Raw genomic sequence first — 23,180 nt, 5'->3', positions numbered from 1 at the left:
TTTATAGGTACTTAAGCTTTAAGGAGCTTAATTCCACATATTTACAAGCACTAGGATACAAAGCTAAGTTGAAGAGAAGAATGGACCAACAATGAAGTAAAGCATGGACTTGCATGAGCAAATGTGGTGGATTAATTTGAGAAATGCACAACACAAATCAAGAAATGTCAAGCCCAATTACAAGTCCACAAAATGCTCAACTTAGGATTCTACATGGGATGCTCATGAAGATGCTCTTAGGATGATAAGTATGCAATTAACCGGAGAGTTAAGAAGAATTAAGGAGCAACTTCGGATTCCACATAACATTTAATCAAGCATTAAAGAGAAAATATCCGCGCAATGGTAACCCCGATCGGGGTTGCGTGTCCCCGATCGGGCACGTGGGATTCTCAATTGTTTACGTTACACACTCAAGTCCTATATAAAGGAACCTCGACACAAGCATTTGACATCATCTTTCTACACATGTGTAATAGGACGATCTAGTCATAAACGAGAGTTTCTCTAGAACCCGGTCTATGGTTGACACTAATATCGTAAGGTGAGTGTCTCTAAGCCTGAACAATTAACGATTTATCAACTCCTATATTTAATTTAAGCATTTACATAATTTGCATGTGTGACCCAACCTGCCTAAACTATTTCTTTATCATTATTTTCTTCCATCATCCAAACCAACCAAATATACGATAACCGGCCTTGATAAATTCAATCCATAGCAACTTGTTTAGCAAACTCCCGTCTCCTTGTGGTTCGAATCCTATTACTACATTTATTTGTGTCTAGGGTATTTATTTTTGCATAGGTGTGCGATAGCCTATCACGAGCTTACTCGAGGATGAGTAAGGTTTAAGTGTAGGAAGATTTGATAAATAGTATTTTGGTCGCATTTTACCCCGCATTTATACATTATTCAGACTCGATTTTACGTGCTTAATTGATTAAATAGCTCATTTTAATTACTAATTTATAATAATTAGTCGTATTAGTTAGATTTAATAAGTAGTCGGGTTATTAATATATTATTTGTATTATTATTATTTTATTAGTTTAATGTGTAGGCGAGACGGGATTCCGAGACGGGATGACGGAGGATGGAAAAAACAAAGAAAAAAAACAAGCTATGAACCATCTTTTGAAGCCGTCTTTGCTAAGCCTTCTACACTACCTCACGCCTCATTGGACCACCGTGAGCCACCGTCGGCAACCACCGACTTCACCACCATCGTGACCAACACCCCATCACCACCTTGACCCACCGTTGACCACCAACAAGCCACCATCTTCCTCCTTATCCATCGACAATGCAAACAACGACCAAGTTGTCCCGGTAGGCCGACCGCAAGACCCTCATCACCGGTAGCCACAACACCTACCATCTCCATTTCTGAAACCTCTCGGTGTCGGCCTCATCACCGACGGACGGCCAACCGGCGCACAACACCTCCTTCAATTCAATCTTACTTATGAAGCTTGTTGACTCTGTCGTTGCACCGGCTGCCATGCACCCGGCTCCCACCACCACACACGTAATCTTTCCCCTTTCATCAGAGGCCTCATTGTCGGTGGCCATGGCGGCGACCGGCCACCCAGCTGGCACTACATCAGCACCCAAAAACCCTCATGTTCACGCCTATATATACACTTAGTTCATGCTTTGTTTTTATGGGTTTATTTATGGGTTTTGAGTGAAAACTCAAGGCTCCATATTCATGTTTAATCCAAGTTCTCATATTTCTAATTTTAGCCTTCATTGTTGGTAAAGATTCAATCTTGGTCCCTTTAATTACATGTTATTTCATTACTCTTGTTTTGTTTGTTCAATCTTGTTATTAACTATGTTTGACATGGTTAATATTATGTTAATTGTGTTATTTATGTCAACTATGTTTGAGTAGTGAATGCCTAGGGTTTAGGGAGAACTTGGGTAATTAAAGGGGATGAATTTGAGTTGATAACACTTTGATTTGGGTGATTGATTGGTTTTTACTCTTATGCATATGAAGTGTTTGTGGAATTGTTTAGATGAAAGTTTGAACTTTTCTTTGACATGTTTGGCCTATCTTGGTACTTATGCTATTGGATGGTCTTTATGCCATGTTAGTAACTAGTTTATCTTGACTAAGTGATAACTTGTTGATGAACTTAAGGTGTCTAAGAAATTAGGCTTAAGTCCTTGACCATTATCATCACCCATCTCTTGTTAAACCTTGTTTCTTCCTCTATTTACTCAAGCGAACCCGGAAACCCCAGCTTCCCCACTCTTTGTTTTATGTGCTTATATGTGTGTTCACTTAATGTTCTTAGACTAGTTCGTTAGAGTAGCATTCATTCACATGTCGCGTGCTAGACTAAACTAAAACGAAACTAGGGTCACAACCAATCTAACCCCACCATCTTCGTGTTCAACCTCGACCGCTAGCCACATAGTAGTTGAGTTTGTAAATATTGTTTGAAGTGGGTTCCACGACAAAACCCACTATCACCCTCCAACCTATTAAAAATTGATTCCTAAATCTCAAGATCATAATCCGCCATCTCATCCCTCAAGCTATCTGCATCCCTTACATATTGAATATAAGGATCTGCCTCCAAATCGACATGCACCTAGCCTTCATTACCAACCAGGCCATTATCTAAATCAGGAGCATCTCTATTAACATTATCCTCCACCATAGGGTTTCTAGGACGATTCAAGATCTCCATGGGGTGAACATCAGAATTAGAATCCATAACACCAATGTCCATGCCAGCATTAGCATTTATAGCCTCGGCATCAGGATTGGGATTAATATCCACATTAACAATATGATTATCACATGGTTACAGCTGGACATACTTAGCATACATGGCATCATTCTGCATGGAAGACACACCCTGGTTAAGAGGGACATCCTTGTCAGGAATCCCATTCGGAACACCACATGACCGAGATAGGTCATTGATTCATATTAAAGCGATCCGCAGACTGAATCCTTCCACCAGGTGTAATCTCAAGATCAAAGTGCACCACCTACTCAGGATTAGAGTCTATGGAACTAATTTATTGGCATTTGGGCCAAGTTTAACCCTAGAAGTGGTGTACTTCGAAGTAGAAGGTAATACACGAAGATCAAGATTAAACATGGAAAATTCACGACTAGTTTGGAACACCACAAAACTCTTATCAGTAACAACATCCATAGCCCCATTAATAGAAGACCTAATATTGAGAACACTCTCCCTGCACCTTGAATTTTTATGCCCAATTCTTCCACATCGAGTACAATATTTGACGACCTCTTCATACTTGAACTGGATTCATACTAAGAAACCATCATTGCTCGCCAAGAAAAAACCATGAACCAAAGGGCCATTCAAATAGACACAAACCATAATGCCAATGTAATCATTTTTGGGAATAAATTTGAAAGGCTGCACTATATATTGATTACAAATGAGTGACCGAGTCACATTTCCCGCATGCATGTTAAGATATTCAAAAGGGATACCACAAACTCTCACCCAAAGGCGCAAGTGGAAATCGAACAGTACGAGAGATGGTTTCAGGAAACCACTTAGAAAGTACCATTAAAGCTCCACGAAACACAAGTACATTCTTCTCCAGAAGATCCCTTCAATCATCATCGTTACTACAGAAAATAGCATAGATATAACCCATCTGATGAACAGGCAATATAACTTCGAATAGCCCAATGTCTTCCAATATATCTGGTAAGCGTCGTATCAGAGAATAAATGGTAGTCAACAACACCCAACAAATATTTACTCCATAATAGAAAAGTATACCCTAAAGAGTCTAGGTTATTGAAACAACTCGCCCCGTTCTCGAAAATTGCCATTGGAAATCAAACTCTTAAACAGGAATATGCACGATCTTGCCTAAGAATGATTGAGGAAAGCAATTTGCCATTAAAGTAGATTATTATGAAGATAAAGGATTTTGAAGTAAAGATGAAAGTGATTCTAATTGTGAGAAACCCAGATGAAGGATCCTCAATTTATAGAAAAAATTAAGGCTTCTAAAGAAGCTCAAGAGAAATAAAATATATGAGGAAATCTTAGAGTGTCAGAAGTAAATGAGGATAATTGGGTAGTTTAAACGGTTTTAATAAGAAGAACACTCCAAATCAAAACTTGTTTGTTGCATGCAAATGATTATTGTTGTTGTGGGACTCAATAAGAAAGATGAAGAGAGTATTGAAGATATAGAAAGTAATGAAAACAAACTTTTTTGCAAAAGGTTTAATTAATTAAAACTCTCAGCGGAGAGAATAAACTCTCACTAAGATAAGGAAGTTTTTTACATTAACAATTTAACTGAGAATAAACTCTCACTAAGATAGGAAAGTTTTTTTACATTAACAATTTAATCGAGGGGTTGTTAGAAAAATGTACATCAATATGTTAAAGACAAGTAATGGCAGTATTAATACTAATTATTTATAAATAAATAATAAATAATCGAGACGAAGTTTGACCATTTTCACGTGCTTGACATTTCAATTTTTTTTTTTTATGGGTACCAATATTTCTCTTTTTTTTTTTTTTTGAGTTTCTTCTAGTTCTACTAGACAGGACCCTCCTCCATGAGTGAAACCTACGTGATTTCTTAGCCTATGGACAAGGCACTACCAAATTTGGGACGAACGCGAGTGAACCTACGTTGCCCATACTTCTTGTTTTTGCTATTGGAACCGGGTAATTAGGGCGAGATGCTCCCATGAGTAGCTCAATAAGTAGAAACTCAACAAACTTGGTGAAATTGTATTGTTCTAATACACAAGGTTCCCAATTGCTAAGGTGTATTGAAATTTGAAGGGTAAATGGTAGAAATTGTCCGCATTTTGCTTAAATGGTTTTTTTGTTCATAGCAAAAATTTTATCGTATTGTTGCAACTTCAATTCCATCATTTGGTCTATCGCAAGTAGGAAGTCTAAACGAGTGGGCTTGAGCTTGATCTTGGCCGGCGGTCTGAATTTTGGCAGGCATTATTGGTCAACTTTCCCGAGCTATTGTGATACGAATGCGAAAGCGCGCGAATTAAATAAAAAGACGATTTTTTTGCTAGGGATTGAACTCGTGACTCGTAAGACCGAAAGACAAGTTTGATTCCGTAGGGATATTTGACTAGAAGTCAGCCTAGACTTCGAGTCAATGGGATAATGGTCGAAATAGACCTATATCTCGAACAATGGGTGCATTAAGTTAAAGATCTATTTAACTTAAAGACAAAGATTTGAAGTACATTCTCAAATCTGGAATTTCTGATCAACCTTGATCGTTTTCTGGTTTCTTTTTATTAATCTTTCAATGAATAAGAATAACATACATATGCTACTTAAATAGATATTGTTTTCTTAACGGACGAGACAACTAACCTAATTAAAAATAATAAAATAATCCTAAACTTAATCTAACAACTCATAAAATAACTAATTCTGATACGATGATCAGTTTTTATTTATCTAAACTACTCCCTATAATCCGAACTCAACTCACATGTGTTCGATCCCTGTATACTGAATTATTAGTCATCAGTATTCGCATCATACTCCCTTTCTTCAAAATAATAGGCCCGATTCTTAGAATCATGGAATCCGCCGGGATCGAATACAATCCTAGAAAATTCAGATGCAAAATTGATGACGAAGAACATGAAGTTATGTGTGCGAACCATTAATCTCATCTTCAGCTCATCATCTACAATCTCCATTGATTTGCAACCATAATAATCATTTATAACCCTCTTATGATACGAAAATCGCGCGGAAGCGGTTTATAAAATAAGGAACAATAAAGAAGTAAGGATATTTGCTTCAAAATATGTCTGGAAATCGAAACAATAGGATATTTGCGCGATCTAGACCTATAGATCGAACAATATTGATTGAATCGCAAAACCTATTGGTATCAATCGGGCTAGAGTTTGAAACGCGTCAAACAATAACAGTTTCGGAACGAAACGCGTCGATCCTATGTTTACAGAACTTGCAAACACAAACAAAGCAACAACTTTGATTTTAATTCATTCTTCAACGTATATTGTGACAGCCATTACACGCCTTATATAGGAGTTAAAAATAACCTAATAACCGACCTTAGTATCTCTAATGAGATCTTATTCTTGCTGAATAATAAATTACCTAAAAGATATAATAGATAATTAAACTTCCTAAAACTGAAATAAGGAAATAACTAAATAGGAAATAAACTAACTAATATTCTGAAACCATAATAATCCTCTAATAATAATAAATAAGACGATATTTTATTCCATTCCGAGCTCTACCAATATCTCGTGCCATAGCCGAAAACAACCCCAAGTAACCGAAAGTAACAGTTGCTGAGACTGTTTTCTTTAGCCGCTTTTAAAAGCAACAATTGTGGACACTGTTTCTTACTCCTTGCATTATTTACTTCCAACTTTATGCTTACCTCGTTAGTATCTTCGACATTGATAACTTGAGTTCATTATTTTTGGATCATCCCCTCCCTCTTGGAAATGAATTGTCCTCAATTCATGTGGCGTCAACCCGCCGGGATCAAATATAAACACTCCACGCACATAATCGAAAAGAATGGCAAACAACTGCAACAACAAACTCGAACATAAGAACGAATCATCTTCAATACCAAGCTTCAGTTCCTTATCCCCTTTAAATTTCAGAAACCCCTTGTGCCATGGCTGCTTGTGCTTTCCTCCCCTCCACCTTCCGTGCACAAACATAGACTTCTTACCATGAACTCCATTGTCGAACAAATGATGCAAACAAGTTGAATCCTTCATAGGTACTGTAATCCTTTTCGCTTGAAACCCAACCAAACAACGATTGGGCTGGTCTTGAAACTCACAAGAATCGTTTGCAATCATGATGGACTTAGCAAATAATTCAAACCCATGACCAGAATTGAACAAATCACACGCCCCTTCTACATAAGCAACACAAACTTCCTCATCATCATACTTGTCAAATATTGGAGGTAAATCAAGATTTAGGGCAGAATAAACCTCCATCGAATTTTCTTCAAAAAAGCATGAATGCCCTTAGACAACTTTCAAATACTCCCTCTTTTTTTAGGTTCCCGGATGAACAGTACCACGCGTGAATAGTATTTTTTTTTAAACCGTCACGCCTTGAATAACAAGTTACTAGAAACTTGCTCCTGATATGCAAAATTGATTAACCCCCAAACTACCTCCATGAGTTTAACCCTTGAACTCCAATCGCAATTAGAAATTCAACTAACAACTTCGTTTTGACACGCCAAGCACCGTCTAGATTTAGGGAAATCAAGAGCCGAAGCTCTGATACCATATGATACGAATGCGGAAGCGAATTAAATAAAAAGACGATTTTTGTGCTAGAGATCAAACTCGTGACTCGTAAGACCGAAAGACAAGTTTGATTCCATAGGGATATTTGACTAGAAGTAAGCCTAGACTTCGAATCAATGTGATTTGGTCGAAATAGACCTATATCTCGAACAATGGGTGCTTTAAGTTAAAGATCTATTTAACTTCAAGACAAAGATTTGAAGTACATTCTCCAATCTGGAATTTCTAATCAACCTTGATCGTTTTCTGGTTTCTTTTTATTAATCTTTCAATGAATAAGAATAACATACATATGCTAATTAAATAGATACTGTTTTCTTAACGGACAAGACAACTAACCTAACTAAATATAATAAAATAATCCTAAACTTAATCTAACAACTCATAAAACTAACTAATTCTGATACGATGATCAGTTTTTATTTATCTAAACTACTCCCTATAATCCAGCTCACCCGTGTTCGATCCTGTATACTGAATTATTAATCATCAATATTCGTATCATACTGTATATTCCGATTTTAATGAAATGAATTGAACTCCTTCGGGCTTTCCTAAACAGGTAATGAAAAAGAACACGATTACAAGCGCAATGTCAAGAGTCTCTCACGACCAAACTACCATTTACAATTATCTTTCAGAGGGAATTTGCATAGCTTGCAGAGCCCAACACAACTCCTATACACCGTGAATTTTAATTAGGGTTTTGTCGTAATCATTTAAGTGTGAATTCTAAATCACTTAGAACTAGGATTATGGAATGTGAAAAATGCTGAATTAAATAATGGGTATCACGACTCCAGCCCAACCGTGACTCCAACCCAACTGTGACTAGACTAGCGCCCTCGTTGACCTCTGCAAATATGTCTACTTCTAGCGTCCACGTCAACTTTCGAACGTGTGGACCCCTTAATATCCACTCCTCCATAAAAACACCGGCCATCACACCACCACCAAGCCAGCACCACCCTCATTTGGCCACTTCCGTCGAACGGGTTCATCGACCCCTTTCCGAGGGTATCATTTGGTTCAGCAAAACAACACGAAGCAGCTTCATAGAGTTTTGGTTGTAACTAACTTACCACTTAACAGCCAAAAAATGAAATTGCAACAACGGTACCTTTCCTTGGAAATTCTGAGTTGAGTTTTTTATCCAACTTTTGCTTTGCAAGTTCCAAGTAAAATCGAGATGCTTCAAAAGAGAGGTGCACTTAACTGCCTCGAGATGCTTCTGCCTTTGAAGTAGAGGCCTGACAAAATCTGCATAATGTAAAATCGAAAGCAAAAGTTCGTTGAGAAACTAGAATAGATCACAGAAAAATTTGGCGCACTAGTGTTTACTACTTTACTCTCCGTACCTTTTGTGATAACTCAAAAGTAGAAACAAACTAGATAATATTAAAAAAAAAACTAAACAAAACCAAATTCAAATTTAGAGGACATAATTCACATCTCTTAGATTCTTTTAAGAGCCGATGTTGTTTCTATGGTCTTCGGTGAAGATTTAACTTTAAGAAATATATCAATACAATTCAACATCATCAGCATCGCAATGATACATGCAGGCACATCGGAAATGCTGACTGTAAAGTTGGTAATTTCCAGCATCTTTAATAATAATAATTTGGTCCATACATTATTTTGCACCATTGGATTTTGATGCGCACATAGCTGTAAATTATTTTGCCAAAAAGAAGGTTTGTAAGGACTCCGGGTAGCTAAGTCAAGTCTACACAAGAGGCGTTTCAGAAAATTTGTCACTACAATCAATCAATATATATATATATATATATATATATATATATATATATAAAAGAGGCTTTTTTCAGGCAATTCTAGAGACTCCAACTTTTTTAAAACACGATTTTTATTTTTAATAATAAAAATAAAAAAAAATAAGAGATATAGTAAATTACAAAAAAATAAAGATTGAGTTTTATTTTTGAATCCTACATAAGATCAATCTCCAAAGAGTCATATACATATATATACACATCGACAACTATAACAGGAGTAATATATTAATAAATTTGAGAACGAATGTGATGCGCAATGTACATGCATATACACTGCTGTGTTGACAATTTTATTATAATTCATTACTAATGGATTGAATCGAATGAATATTTCAGGCTCTTTGGTTAATTCAAAGAAGTTATTTTTACACTTTCTTTTTTATATCTCTGATGTTATTTCTCTGACAATTTTATTTTTATTGTTATTCTATGTAATCGAGGGAGTTGATGGGTTACTATCTGCAACTGGGTGTTTAGCCGATGCGGTTATCCCTGTACTATCGCTATAGTGGTTTAAATGTGATTGTGTGTGAGGGTGAACAATTGTTATGAATTATGTATATCACAGCATGGTTACATCCTTTAGACCCGCATCCTCCTCGCTTGGATCCTCATATGAAGATTACACCCCAAGTTGCCGTTATTTATCGTGATGCTCCAATGCATCATCAATTTCCCACCAATATGGACCGCCCTTTGCTTCCACATTCAAGTGCCGGTTTTGCCACTTTTGACCATCACATCCCTTCTCCAGTGTTACAGCAGATGCATATGGCTGGCAATCATCCCCAACCTCATCTAATTAGGGGATTTCCTAATGCAGCACCCATGGCTCCTCATCTGAGTCATACTCCTGCTGGTTTTGTTCAGGAGCATAACCCAATGCATGGTTTTCCATTTGGTCAACGTCAACCAAATTTTGGAGGGGAATGATGCCATCAGGTAAAGCTTCCCTCGACATGTTCATTTAAAGAGATGCTGCAGAAGGCGTTATGTGCGGTTGAAGTTGTTACTTTTGATTATCGGTTGAAGTTGTTACTTTTGATTATCCATGTATATATTGAATTATGTATATTTTTGCCGGATGGTAGTGTTGCGCGATCCAGTTAGCCCGTTCCCAGACCACGAGAGCTGCGTTTTCAGTCTTAGTGATTGTTGGTTTTGTTTCAGGCGTTACTTTTCTTCTTTTTCGAGATATAAATCCCCCTCCCCTTATTATTACTATTACTATTGGATACATCTCAAAATTACTAATGTTTTTCAACAATAAATTCTAAATAAATTAATTACGAATTTATTGCTTCCTTCCAAATTCTATTTTTTTTTTTTTAAAATAGGGTTTGGTGTGTATTACTGTGAAAATTAACACCCCATATTTATTGTGAGGCCACATTATACACCTCAAAGACTCTAACAGAGCACCAGAAATTAATACTTTGTAAATTGGCTTACTTTACTTTTTTAACTACTTAATAAAATTTTAAATTATAAATTAAAATTATGCAAATTCTATCCGATCGAGGTGATAAAGTTATTTGTAGAACTATCACCAAACTTATGGAAATTTTATCCGATCGAGATGATAGAGTTATATTAGTATATATATAAACTTTAAAAGTAAAAAGCTAAAATGATAAGAACTTTAAAACGATTATAGACCACTCAAACGAAATTTGGATGGGGGTCATTTGAGGCGGTTCATACATGTTAAACTCGAATACGGGTCAGACTAAATATGGGTGGGCTTATACGGGTCATGGGTCGAGGTAGAATCAGAATACATGTCAAAATATAGATTGGTATGGTATATTTTATTTGTCAAAAGCAATCATATTCAATAATAATAATAATATTATAATTAATATTACTTACCATACTTATAGTGAAGAATTTATAAAAATTATATTAATTTAATAAAATATATAAACTTGATTTTTCAATTATTTTTGTAATTTAAAATATTTAAAATAATAATAATTTCTAATTATTCTTCAAATATAACATATAACATACTCCGTATAATATATAAGTATTAATATTGAATTAGTCAAGGCCTTTATTTAACTCATTAATTATTTATTCTACGAAGAAAAACTTACATTTTCCAGATGCAAAAAAAACTACATTTGTACAAGCTCACTTACAAACAGAACACTATTTAGTTACTCGTGCATGGCGATTATAACTTTTATATACGCAAATCATAAAAAAAATGTTAATTTATTTGTATATACTCATATTTTTAAAAAAAAATATTTCAATGTATTTGTATATACTCACATTCTCACGAGAAAATTAATGTTAAGAAAATAAACATAGCTTCTCAATTGCGAAAACACAGTTAGAGACGAATCATTATTATAACCCATACAACGTACGGGCACAAAATCTAGTAGCTAATAGGTGAAGGAACGTCTGGTAACTTGGTTGATATGTCCATAGTCTCCATACCCATGTTTGGTGTTCATCACTTGAACTGCATACACACCTCAACATCTCTCTTGGATAGACAAAACACCTATTTTCTCAATTCAGCTAAGCTAACCAGACCATCACTATAGAGATAGACCATAAGCCTAACTTATAACATACTTTTGTCCGAACAATTAGTAAACAAGATGTTTATGGACATATGCATGTAAGAGTAACATTAGTCATATTATGGCTTACGTGAAAACCTTACAAATCTATGTAAAAAGTAACACCGAGTGCTCCCTGGGGGAGCAGTAGTTCTGAAAATGCAATAGAAAGTTCATAACAGATGCAATTACTCCCAGAGGTAAATATTCCAATTTCCATTCTCGAGCATATCAGATTGATTTTCTAGAACCCATCTCCAATAATAATGGAGAAACTGTGGGTGGACCATAAGTCCCAAACAATTTACCTACTTTTAAAGTTTCAAGTCTCCCTTCATATTACGATAACCAAGGTCCAAACGTAGGCTGATTTTTCTCCCTATACCGAATCAATGACATGAGCCATGAAACAGACTCCAGACGTCAGACTATAACCACCAAGCCAATGATAATAGTATAACAAAACTGATAAAATTATCAACGAAAAATGTTATTCAACATACCTGGAATTTTATCTTGAAGTCCCAAAGCACAACACAAATCAACAATCTTTTCAGGGGGATACAACGTAGCTGCAAAGTAGGAAGCCTTAAAGAGTGATAAAAGATCTTTTCCTTTGCAAGACATGGCTAACTGGTACGCTGCTAGAAACTGCAAATACCCAAAATGGGTTTTAGAAAATTTTGCCCAATTCAATTTTTGTTTCCAAAAACCAGCAAATTCTCTTGCTTCATGTTCCACATCAGGGGTAATAGATGGTGAGATTTTTATAAGTTGTTCCAGTAAATATACGCATCTTTTTCTAATAGCATCATTCTCAACTTCATCTAAACCCGTTTCAAAGAAACTCTTAGACATATCGAGAACTAGCTTTGCAGGATCACGCAGAGACTTAAGAGCAGCAAAGATCTTGTCATGCAATACGTTATGCTCCTTCGTGCACATGAAAATCTCATGTCATTTACGTCCAACTTCTTACATAACGTTTGAACTTCAGAATCGACTTCTTCCTCCCTTGCCACAAGGCTTGTAAAACGAGCATTGATTTCCTTTGCATTGTCTTCAAGCGCTCTAAAACCATACTTCAGATCACCCTCTTTCACATTTAAACGAGTCAAGTGCTCAAATATATCCTTCTTTTTCAAATTTAGAACCTCATGTTTCATATTCATTTCCTCCTCTCTTAATATCAACTCTTCTCTTTAGATTCCACTCCCTTAAAGGTCTCATCAAGTGATCAAACTCTATTTCCCGTAGCTCTAGCAAACAATACACCTCATCTAATTCAAGTTCTCTCAACTCTAATGCTTGTTGATCCTTCATCAATCGCATTTCCTTGGCCCCCATAATTCGTTTTTTCTCGTCTAATCCCATCTCCTCAACCTCCAACGCTGTTTCACGCTCTTTGATTTTCATCTCCACCAACTCCAAGTCCTCTTCACGCTCTTTAATCTCCCTCTCCCTCAACTCCAACTCCGTGCACCTCTCATCAAGACCTTTCTCTCTCAATTCAACCGCCTTAAAACGCTCATCAGCCACATTCTCTTTCAAGTTATGGTTTAAAAGAGTAACAGGTAAATGAGACGAGTACGGTCAAGGCCGGGTATGTTTTGAAGACTTCCACCCTAGATAACAGTTAAGTACAGAATGTAAGTCGTATGGGGCGCCATCTCTCTAAATCGACCCAACATAATGAGGTTTTAATTATGTGGTGCTAGTAGAATGGCATGACATATATGTTGGTCACAAATTACCTAAGATATACATCTTATCAGACCCGATAAGAAATCACTGACAGAATCTTTGGTAAGTAGACATATTATATCTGATAAGTGAACTTGCATCACATAAAACTACTTGTTCTTCATTCAGAATACTTGTTCCTTCTTTCCCTTCCTCCTCCATACTTTCTTTGCTTTTTTCTTCTTATTCTTCTTCTTCTTCCATTTTTGCTTCTCTTTCCTTCCTTTAAGATGGTCTGTAACAATGAAAACAACCAACCAAGGTCAATTTCTTGCAATTCAAAGTGTGATTCGAACTGAAGTTCTAAAATACTGAATGCAATTGTAAACTTCCTGCTAATTTGAAGACGGTGGAAATGGGTGAATATATGATTCCTTTGCTAAAAGCCTAAAATCAACACAGTAAAAAAAAAAAATAATAAAAGAAAAATAAATAAATATCTGTGGCAGTCGCATAACCGAAAATCCATGGAATCAACTTTTAACTGCAAACTATCAGCATCCAGTAAAGCAACAAACTTTTGACCAAAATCGAGCACAGGCTACAACTGAAGTCAAGCAACCGGAAGAAAAGTCCTTAAAGAACACATCTTTACTCAAAATGCACCAATACGAAGAACAGATCCAACTAATTAAAAGCATAACATGTAAAAGCGAACTCTAAAGAAAAGACAGAAGGAATGATCAAGTTTGACGCCTTACCAGAATGCATCACTCACAAATGCTGGTGAATCATATATGGCATGGTAATGGAAGATGAAGAACGCTACAAATAATTAGAATGAAGGAGGAGGATAAGAGAATAGGATGATGGGAAGACGGTGAGCTAATAAAGGACTAGGAGGAAAATAGTATAACTTAGTACGCTCATCAGATATGAGAATGAGACAACTTATGAAAGATTTCGTACAATGATTTATTATTGGGACTGACTAGGTGTATGTAGTTGGGATTATTTTGGGAAGAACATACATTCAAAAACTTTCAGATCTCTTGGATATTGAAAATGGAAGGAAAGGGAGGAAAGAGGAAAAAGGGGAAGAGGACAATGGGGGAGCTAGGGAAATTGTTTTTCCACCAAATCTTTCATTTATTGGAGAGAATAATTTACTTTATAGGAGGAAACGAAAAGGATCCGTTATCCAGCACAGGAAATCAACTGCCTTTTAATTTCGTTCATCATTTCTCCCAAATTCTCTTATCCAAATAAAGCTCTTACCCAAACAAAGGATTAAAAAATTAACATGAAATGACGTCAATATGGTGATCTTTCAACATTATTAAACAAATTACTCCTTACACGAAGAAAAATTTACAGCCATCACTGCTCACCTACTACATGCAACCACCATGCCTAAAATTACGCCAAACCATCTCCAAATCCAAGAGAAAACCCCAGCATTAGACAAACAAGCCTCCATGTCAAGCATGCTCTGTAAACTAACATCTCCAATGATTTGAAGTTGTCCAAGCTTGATAATTCCCTGACCATTGTGTAATAAACATCGTTAAAATTTTAATACAAAGAATTTCCTCAGAACAGAGAATTTGACACACACACACACACACACACACACAAAAAAACGCATATGGTGTGACATATGAACCCCAACTATCAAAGCAATTAGGGCAAGCTGAAATTAGTGTTAAAATTAATAATCAGCAGTTGAAGGCAAAAGACTAGGGACTTCGATGGAGCAAAACTTTTTTTCCCAAAAGTCGTTTTATTTAGATATGAAATTATACGTAAGCCGGCGGGAGTAGGGGGTGGGTCACTTCAAAAGTTCCCATATCATTGTTTGTATAGAAATTGAAAATTTTAAATTTTTTCAACACCAAAATTAGGTATCCCAGGTCCCCACATGTAGGGATGGCAGTGGGTCGGGGACCCGACCCAGACCCTGAGGGTCGGACCCTAATGGGTCGGGTATGGGTCTCATTTTTTCAGACCCAATGGATATGGGTCGGCTATGAGTCTTAAGAAAATATTTCGGGGTCCGGGTCCGGGTCTAAGTTATGAGACCCATACCCGACCCTTAGACCCTTTATTATAAAAAAAAAAAAAAATCAAAATCACAACTTTTCTGAATTCATACTGGCGGACCGTAGAAACCCAACTAAAGTCTCTTTCTCTTCCCTCATCCCATAAAGTGATAAAACCCAACCAAACTCTTCTGACAATACCACCAGTCCACCACTGACACAAGAAAATCACCACCACAGCACTGATACGCGACTGGCAACCACCTCTCTAATAGGCGGCGACCGACAACCACCATTAACGGCAGCCAGCGACGGTCAGATGGAGACGGCTATCAAGTACGGTATTGATTTTTGGGTTCCGAGTTTGATTCTTTCACATGTATTTGGATGTAAAATTAATTTAGGTCTTCTTTGTCTTTCTTAATCTCTTTGGTATGGATATTGGATTTGATAGTGTACAATAGAGATTAATAAACTCATAATGTTAAAGTAGTATGAATTTTTTTTTAATATTATAGACTCCATAGCTGTTAATCCTGTTACTAAAGTGGCTGAAACTCAGACCCGCGGGTAGACCAGACCCTACCCTTACCCATAGGGTCTGGGTTGGGTACGGGTCCAAAGGGAAAATTTCGGGTCCGGGTCTAGGCGGACCCTACCCAGACCCTACCCATTGCCATCCCTACCCACATGTCACAATGATTCAGTTCAAAGGTGAGCAAATAAAAAGCAACAGAAATCAAAGCAAAAAATTTCAACTCTGCTATGAGCCTATGACAGACATCTTTCTCTAACAAAATCATATAAGCAGCAGCCACCACACTGCAAAAAAGGCTAACAGAGAAAAGGAAATGCAAAATGTCGGAAGCAACAAGATAAAACAAACAAACAAACAAACAAATTTAGTAGAAAAAAGCCTTACCTCCGGGACTGGGTGTTGGAGCAGCAACAGGATACTGTCTAGCAAATAAAAAATAAGGAGGTTCAGGATACAAGACTCCATGGCGACCAGGCCCAGCATTAGGTGAGTTGAAATGTGGGTTCGACCTGTTGAACACTTGCCTGACAAACTCTGGGGTATCAAAAGGATGTAACCTAGGTGGAGGGCCAGGAGGATATTGTGGAAAGTAAACAGGAGCAACTCCATGCTGGACCTCCCCTACTCGAGGACGCTTCCCGAGCTGTGTTTCTGCAGAAGGCCCCGGATTTGCACTTCGTTTCCCTTCATACTTTGCACCCAACCTCCTTTCATTCTCCTTTTCCAACTCTTTGATGCGCGCTACAAAACGTTCTGGTGCAAGTTTTAACTCGAGCTTGAAGTTATAAATGCATGTAATAACACTTTTCAGCGCCATTAATTCCATATTCTCAGCGTCAATCTGTGAAAAATAACGAATTACAAATGCACCACCCATGAAGATTGAAAAAAAAACGGAAAAAATCAAGGAGCAATGAAGTCCTTAAAGAGATAAAGTACTCGCTCCATCCATTTACATTATCGCCGTTTGATGGACTTTAATGGTCAAACAATGTCAATGAAAAATATATTTTTTTTCTTTCTAATATCCTAGTCAGTAGTCACAAATTTTGAAAGAAATTTTAAGAAAATAGTAATAGAATAATTGTTTCAATAAATTGAAGGTTGTAACCAAAAAAGAAAAAAAAATTGAAGGTGACAACTTTTCATTGAACCTGTATTTATACTTGGTGAATTACTGGTAAAAGTTGACATTGATTGACCTCTAAAATCGAAAAATGGTGACAATCAACTTGGGTTGGAGAGAGGTTGTACAACCAAGTAGGCAGCTATGTACTATACAGTACAATAAACAACAAAAGTTTCTTAAGAAATCACTCATTCTCATATACCTACAATTTATTTAACAATCGCATTCCACCACCTTCCCCAAGATCTCTCCCCCATAATTTAGGGGAATAATAGTATGTATCAAAGCGAAAATATACTCTTGCAACTTGTTAAGTGAGTGCATTTTATTGACTGGCGTTATGACGCCCCCTAATTTAACCCCCCAAAACGAGAGGGATACGAAAAGAACCTCCAACGGAATGAAAAAGTCAATGCTTGAGGCAAGCTCGGCTAATTCAAATTTTCATAGATCTAAATAGTGTAATAACTGTAAAATACGTCACAGTTGTTGGGGCATTCTCTTAATTCTAGTTCCTGAGAGCAGCCATCGTCAACGGAGGTTTCCAGTTTAATTTAACCAAAGTATAGTAAACTAGAAGGTACAAAAGAATTTTTCTACAAAACATACAATATAGACTCAAAAGTGGTAACTGCACTAACAAAATATCTCACATCCACTATGACCAACACTGCAATCTGTAACTCATTCCCAGACCAGCACATTGTGACTATGGTGCAAAAGTTTGTAAAGACTAAATATAATAATATAACTATGTCAAAAAGTGAAAAAAAAAAGACATATCAACAAACATTCTCATACAACAGAAAAAAAAAATGGCAATGGAGATACCTTAGCTTCAATGGTTCCCTCCTTGCGCCTTCGATCCACTGTTTCCTTTATAATCTCCAAGTGGGCTTCCAGTAAAGGCACTGGTGGGAACATATGTTCCAGTTTAAACACACATATGTACTTGACTGCTAAAAGCAGTTTTTGTTGATCGATAAAAGACTTGATAACACCTGCTCAATACAGAACACAAGGTGTCAGTTCTCATTCAAATCATTAAAAGATAGCATAGAACAGCATTCTGAAAAGGTATTGTTGATACAAGGAGAAGCAGACATTTTCTCAACATTTAGGAACCAAATAGCTTAGTCATTAGATGGCGTGCTTTTTTAAACTAAGGTCCTATTGCTCCTCTATTAATAATGGTGTCCTTGTGTACCAAAATTTCAAAGCTAGATGATCGATTGAATTGAATTGAAATATTGAAGGAAATAACACAGATTTATATTCCCTTCTGGACTTCAAGCACGAAAGAAATGCAAACTAGTGGAATGTTGAAATAGTTATTATCATACCATCACTTATTTCTAAACTAAAATGGATGTGGATCCAAGCACTTCTCCGAAAGCCATATCTTAAAATGTTGGGGTCTCAATGTCAGAATATTGGATAGTTATTTTACTTGTGCATCGCCGAAGCGTGCTAAACAGTTGTTTATCAAACATAATATATTGGAAAAAAGATATGAATCTCTTCGGAACGAAAAAGCCTAGGACAACAAAGACTCTAAACCATTAAAAGAACTTTCATACAACTTGTGCTACATTCGAAAATAAGTGGTAATGACAATTGTCGTGTTGCAGCTTTTCATATATATAGCACTAAACTCTACAAGGAAGATTAACAAACGTACCTGGAATTTTCTTTGCGATTCCCAAAACAAAGCATAAATATACAGTTTCATCTGGTTGGTAAACTTCAATCCCATGGTACAAAACCTCAAGGTATGAAAGAAGCTCATCTGGTGGGTAATAATTTTTCAACTTGTATGACGCTATAAATTGTAAAAATTTATGATGATCTATGGGAATGCTGCTCTCCTTCAATCTAGCTTTCAAAAATTCAGCAAATTTTTTTGCCTCCTGTGTCATCTCATTCGCGATTGATGGAGACAATTTCAACAACTGTTCCAATAGAAAGATGCAAGCAGTGTTGTTGACATCAGAGCAATTATTGTCAGGATCTGTCGTAGAAATTCGACAGACATCAAGGACAAGTTTTGCTGGGTCAGTTGCATGTCTCAGAGCATCCAAAATCTTGTCACGTAATACTTTGTACTCCTTGACATGCTCTATAAGATATGATCTCACACTGTGCCCATCCATACTTCTGCATAATGAATGGATACTAGCAGAAATCTTTGCAGAACCTGAATCTATTGCATTGGATACTTGTAGGTTTGTTGACTGAAGTGACTCCTTATTTGCATCTTGGAAACCGCTGCTCTCTAAAAAAATGTGAATGCAAATGCAAAAAGTTAAAATTGGTAACTCATTTTTAACATAACGGACAACATAAAGTAAAGATCTCCAAAAGAGAGAAAGTGCACCACGCATGATACAATGACAAGTACAATGTCGACAACATATGTAAAGCAAAAACATCCACATGTTTTGATAAAAAAGCAAATCTTCCTGCAATTAATGAAAGCAGCAACTCTGTCCTCTAATTATTAACAAACATTTTTAAATGTCATTGAGCACCGACAAAAAATAGAAGAGAGAATAGACATGAATTTACTTGAGCAGTGAGAGTAAACTAAGGAATCATGTAAACATAGGAAGGCTCTGAGAAATGCTGGCAGAAACTAATAAAAGGCGACAATTTGAATGCTTACCATTGGGTCCCTTATACAAGCCTAGTCTTTGACGAAAGCGAGGTGCTAGCCTGTGCTGATTAACCATCGCACAGATTCTCTTAAGCTCATCTTCCTTAAACAAAGTATCCAAGTTATATATGATATAAAGCAGCAAAAAGGCCACTACAGCTACTTCGCTTTCTCCCTGCGTCTTCATTTTCAATTTCCACTTAAGTGCCACCTTTGTTGCCTCTTTCTTTATGGCTGGGCTGATTCTGAGATTCATGTCCATCAAATGCTCCAACAGCAACAAACAACTACTCCTAGCTACATTTGCTTCGAATGCTACACCATCTTTGTTCAGAGACGGTGCGAAGAAACTGTCAACGGCATCTAGTACCAGCTTGGCAGGGTTAGACGTTGCCTTGAGAATTTCAACAACTTCTTCCTTCATAAATCCATGTCTGCTAATTCTCTCATTTAGATACGACAGCAAGGTTTTTCCATCCATTGCACTAAAGGTAGAAGTGTCACTTTCATTCCCATTACTGTTGACTACCGAATTGCTCTCACAGTTGCGCTTCTGTCCCACTTCAGACTTTTCAGCAATGTCATTAACTTGGTTCTCCTGTGACTGCACTTCGTGAAGCTCAGCATTTTGCGCCTCTTTTGATTTGTGTAGTATATTATCTTTCTGGCCGTCCTTCAGCACAGGGATATCCCGTGGATTACTGGTTTGGTTGGATTTCAAATTCAGTATCCCATCTGCCATTTGCTTCCCTTTCAACTGCAGCTTATCTGAACACCCTTTTTCCCGCTTGACACAAAGATCTTGCGTCCCATGAAGCTGACTTCTACTGGATACCATTGGTTCGACAGGAATATTTATCTCCTTGTCTTTGAACTCAGACGCTTTATCATGATCACCTGCAAAATGTCCATCGCTTTGCTTCTTTTCCAAATTTATTCCTTCAAAAATTCCATTAGTTCGCTTATCTTTGGATTCGAGAGCTTTAGAAGTCTCGATAATATGCTTCTCTTTACGTTCTTGCATTTCGGAAAGCTCATTATCCTGCTTCTCTTTTGAAGCTTGTGCTTGAGGAAGATCATTCAATTGCTTATCCTTCGATCCTACTTCTTGAGAAAGCACCTTGAATTGGTTATCCTTCAATTCTAGCCCTTGGGGAGGTTCTTTTAATTCTTTTTCTTTCAATTCTAGTTCTTTACTTAAGTTTTCCAATTGCTTCTCTCTCAACTCCAAAGCTTTCTTACGCCTATTCATTTGTTTTTCTTTTATCTCCATTTCCTTGTAATGATCACTAATTTCCTTTTCCTTTACTTCCAGCTCTTTGCAATGCTCATCTATTTGTTTTCGCTCCAGACCCAAACCTTGGAGATCCGCATTCATTTGCATCTCCTTCGACTCTAGTCCTCGGCGTAATTCTTCGACATCTCCCTCTTTCAACTCTAGTTCGTGACGTAATTTTTTAACTTCTCCAACTTTGAACTCTAGCCCTCGCCGTAATTCTTCGACTTCCCCTTCTTTCGACTCCATGGCTTTACCGCGCTCATCAACATCCTTCCCTTTCAACTCTAACATTTCCCAATGCTCCTTCAATATCCCCTCCCTCGCCTCTAGCACTATACATTGTGCATTCACTTGTTTCTCTTTCATTTCCACATCAAGGTTTCGCTTATCTACTTCTTCCTCCCTAGCCACAAGGCTTGCAAATCGAGCATTGATTTCCTTAGCTTTGTCTTCGAGCGCTCTACAACCATCCTTCAGATCACGCTCTTTTACATTTAACCCATTCAAATGCTCAATAATATCCTTCTCTTTCGAATTTAGATCCTCATGTTTCACCTTCATTTTCTCCTCTCTTAATATCAACTCTTTCTCTTTAGATTCCACTCCCTTCAAGGTCTCATCAAACTCTATTTCCCGTTGCTCTAGCAAACTATAAACCTCATCCAATTCATGTTCTCTTAACTCTAATGCTTGTCGATCCTTCATAAATCGCATTTCCTTAGCCTCCATAACTCGTTTTTTCTCGTCCAATCGCGTCTCCTCAACCTCCAACGCTTCTTCACGCTGTTTGATTTTCATCAGCACTAAACCCAAATCGTCTTCACGCTCTTTTATCTCCCTCTCCCTCAACTCCAACTCCTTACACCGCTCATCAAGCCCCTTTTCTCTCAAGTCAACCGCCTTACAATGCTCATCCACCACATTCTGTCTCAATTCAACCTTCTTACAACGCTCATCAATTCGCTCCTCCCTACTCTCCAAATCTTTAGCAACCTCAGCAAGCCTACTTTTCTCCAAGTCAACCACAGTACGACACTCATTGACCTCTAATTCAGCCTTTCTAACCCAAATCTCTTCCTCTTCGACCTTCTTAACTCGCTCTAAACCCTCTGACAACTCTGCCTCCTTCGCCTCAACAACCTTGAACCGCTCACTAATCGCTCTCTTCTGCGCCTCAATCACCGCCATCCACTTCTTCACCTCATTCTGTCTCAATTCCACTTCTTTAATCTTTTCACTCAACAACCTTTCCCCATCCTCCAATCTTTTCCTCTTCAATTCAATCTCATCCCGAAAACGATGCAACTTATTGGCAACGACACCAATATCTCTCTCCTTACACTCCAATTCCTTAACTTTACTTTCAAGGGACTTGTGAACTTCGGCGAAAGACGCCTGACAACTCCGCCACTGATCGACAAGAGTGAAAATAGAGTACGAGTGTACCTGAAAACTGCCGACCGTTTCTCCGAGCTTGTGGACGACGAGCCTCGCCGTCTGCAAGTCTGACAATGTCCGCTCCAGTGACGAAGAAGAAGAAGCCATTGTTGATCAACAAAGCTTCGAACTTGAACACACAAATCAAATCAAACAAAACCCTAAAAACTGAAAATTCACGTTAAATTAGAAATTAAACCACTACACTGCATAATTTAATTGTAGTCAACGAACTGGACTAGTAGAAAACCGTAACGGAAAGCAGAAAATATGAAAATTGAATGGGCGAAGATCGAGAAAATTGGGGAGGAATTAGGGAAACTAAAAAGAACAAGAAAGTGTCAGCTGAAGTTAGGGTGACAAACTGGGAGATTGAATTTATTTATAAAATTATTTTAAAGGAATGTGTGGATTTATTAGACGATGTCACGATATCAAATATGGCACGGTCCGTTTTTCTTAAGACCATTGCTTTTGGTCTGAAATAAGACGGGTAATATGTTATCATTTTACAATAAAATGTTGTTATTTTCTGATAACATGTTATCATTATTGTTCACATCATTTTCAGGATAAAAAATGACCCCTCTAGTCATAATATTTTGTGAATTAATTGGTTACATTTTCTTAAACATTGGCCACATTTTATCCGTCTGACAAATAAGACCAAAAGTATTCGTCTGAAACAAGAATTTGTG

General features: G+C 37.1%; 2 protein-coding genes across 4 annotated transcripts; both read right to left on the bottom strand.

Annotated features, from left to right (window-relative positions):
- Nucleotides 1-7,873: 7,873 nt before the first annotated feature.
- LOC141657512 (uncharacterized) lies at nt 7,874-22,866 on the bottom strand. Of its 3 annotated transcripts, none has more exons than XM_074464774.1 (8): nt 19,776-22,866; nt 18,792-19,385; nt 17,942-18,111; nt 16,366-16,822; nt 14,793-14,944; nt 13,473-13,696; nt 12,222-13,343; nt 7,874-8,603 (listed from the first exon to the last, which is right to left on the bottom strand). In XM_074464774.1, the coding sequence occupies exons 1-5, from the start codon at nt 22,588-22,590 to the stop codon at nt 14,901-14,903; spliced, it is 4,080 nt and encodes a 1,359-aa protein (XP_074320875.1). In that variant the 5' UTR covers nt 22,591-22,866; the 3' UTR covers nt 7,874-8,603; nt 12,222-13,343; nt 13,473-13,696; nt 14,793-14,900. The 3 variants fall into 3 exon arrangements, with proteins under 3 accessions (XP_074320875.1, XP_074320876.1, XP_074320874.1); XM_074464775.1 differs by having other exon boundaries at nt 12,222-12,369; XM_074464773.1 differs by having other exon boundaries at nt 12,222-13,696.
- LOC141655517 (FRIGIDA-like protein 5) lies at nt 12,033-12,799 on the bottom strand. Its single transcript, XM_074462594.1, has 3 exons — nt 12,698-12,799; nt 12,222-12,651; nt 12,033-12,097 (listed from the first exon to the last, which is right to left on the bottom strand). Exons 1-3 carry the CDS (start codon nt 12,797-12,799, stop codon nt 12,033-12,035), a joined length of 597 nt encoding a protein of 198 aa, XP_074318695.1.
- Nucleotides 22,867-23,180: the final 314 nt, after the last annotated feature.

This window comes from Silene latifolia, chromosome 5, assembly GCF_048544455.1.
Source record: "Silene latifolia isolate original U9 population chromosome 5, ASM4854445v1, whole genome shotgun sequence".
NCBI lineage: Eukaryota > Viridiplantae > Streptophyta > Magnoliopsida > Caryophyllales > Caryophyllaceae > Silene > Silene latifolia.
The sequence above is the reverse complement of the archived record's forward strand: the minus strand, read 5'-3'. Positions and strand labels throughout refer to the sequence as shown.

Coding starts and splice junctions, on each gene's coding strand:
- LOC141657512 (XM_074464773.1), bottom strand. CDS start 22,590: ATGGCTTCTTCTTCTTCGTCACTGGAGCGGACATTGTCAGACTTGCAG. Junction 19,386..19,775: donor CTTGTATAAGGGACCCAATG/GTAAGCATTCAA, acceptor ACATTTTTTTAG/AGAGCAGCGGTTTCCAAGAT. Junction 14,945..16,365: donor TCCAACACCCAGTCCCGGAG/GTAAGGCTTTTT, acceptor CACAATGGTCAG/GGAATTATCAAGCTTGGACA.
- LOC141655517 (XM_074462594.1), bottom strand. CDS start 12,799: ATGGTTTTAGAGCGCTTGAAGACAATGCAAAGGAAATCAATGCTCGTT. Junction 12,652..12,697: donor TTCTGAAGTTCAAACGTTAT/GTAAGAAGTTGG, acceptor ATGTGCACGAAG/GAGCATAACGTATTGCATGA. Junction 12,098..12,221: donor ACTTCAAGATAAAATTCCAG/GTATGTTGAATA, acceptor GATTCGGTATAG/GGAGAAAAATCAGCCTACGT.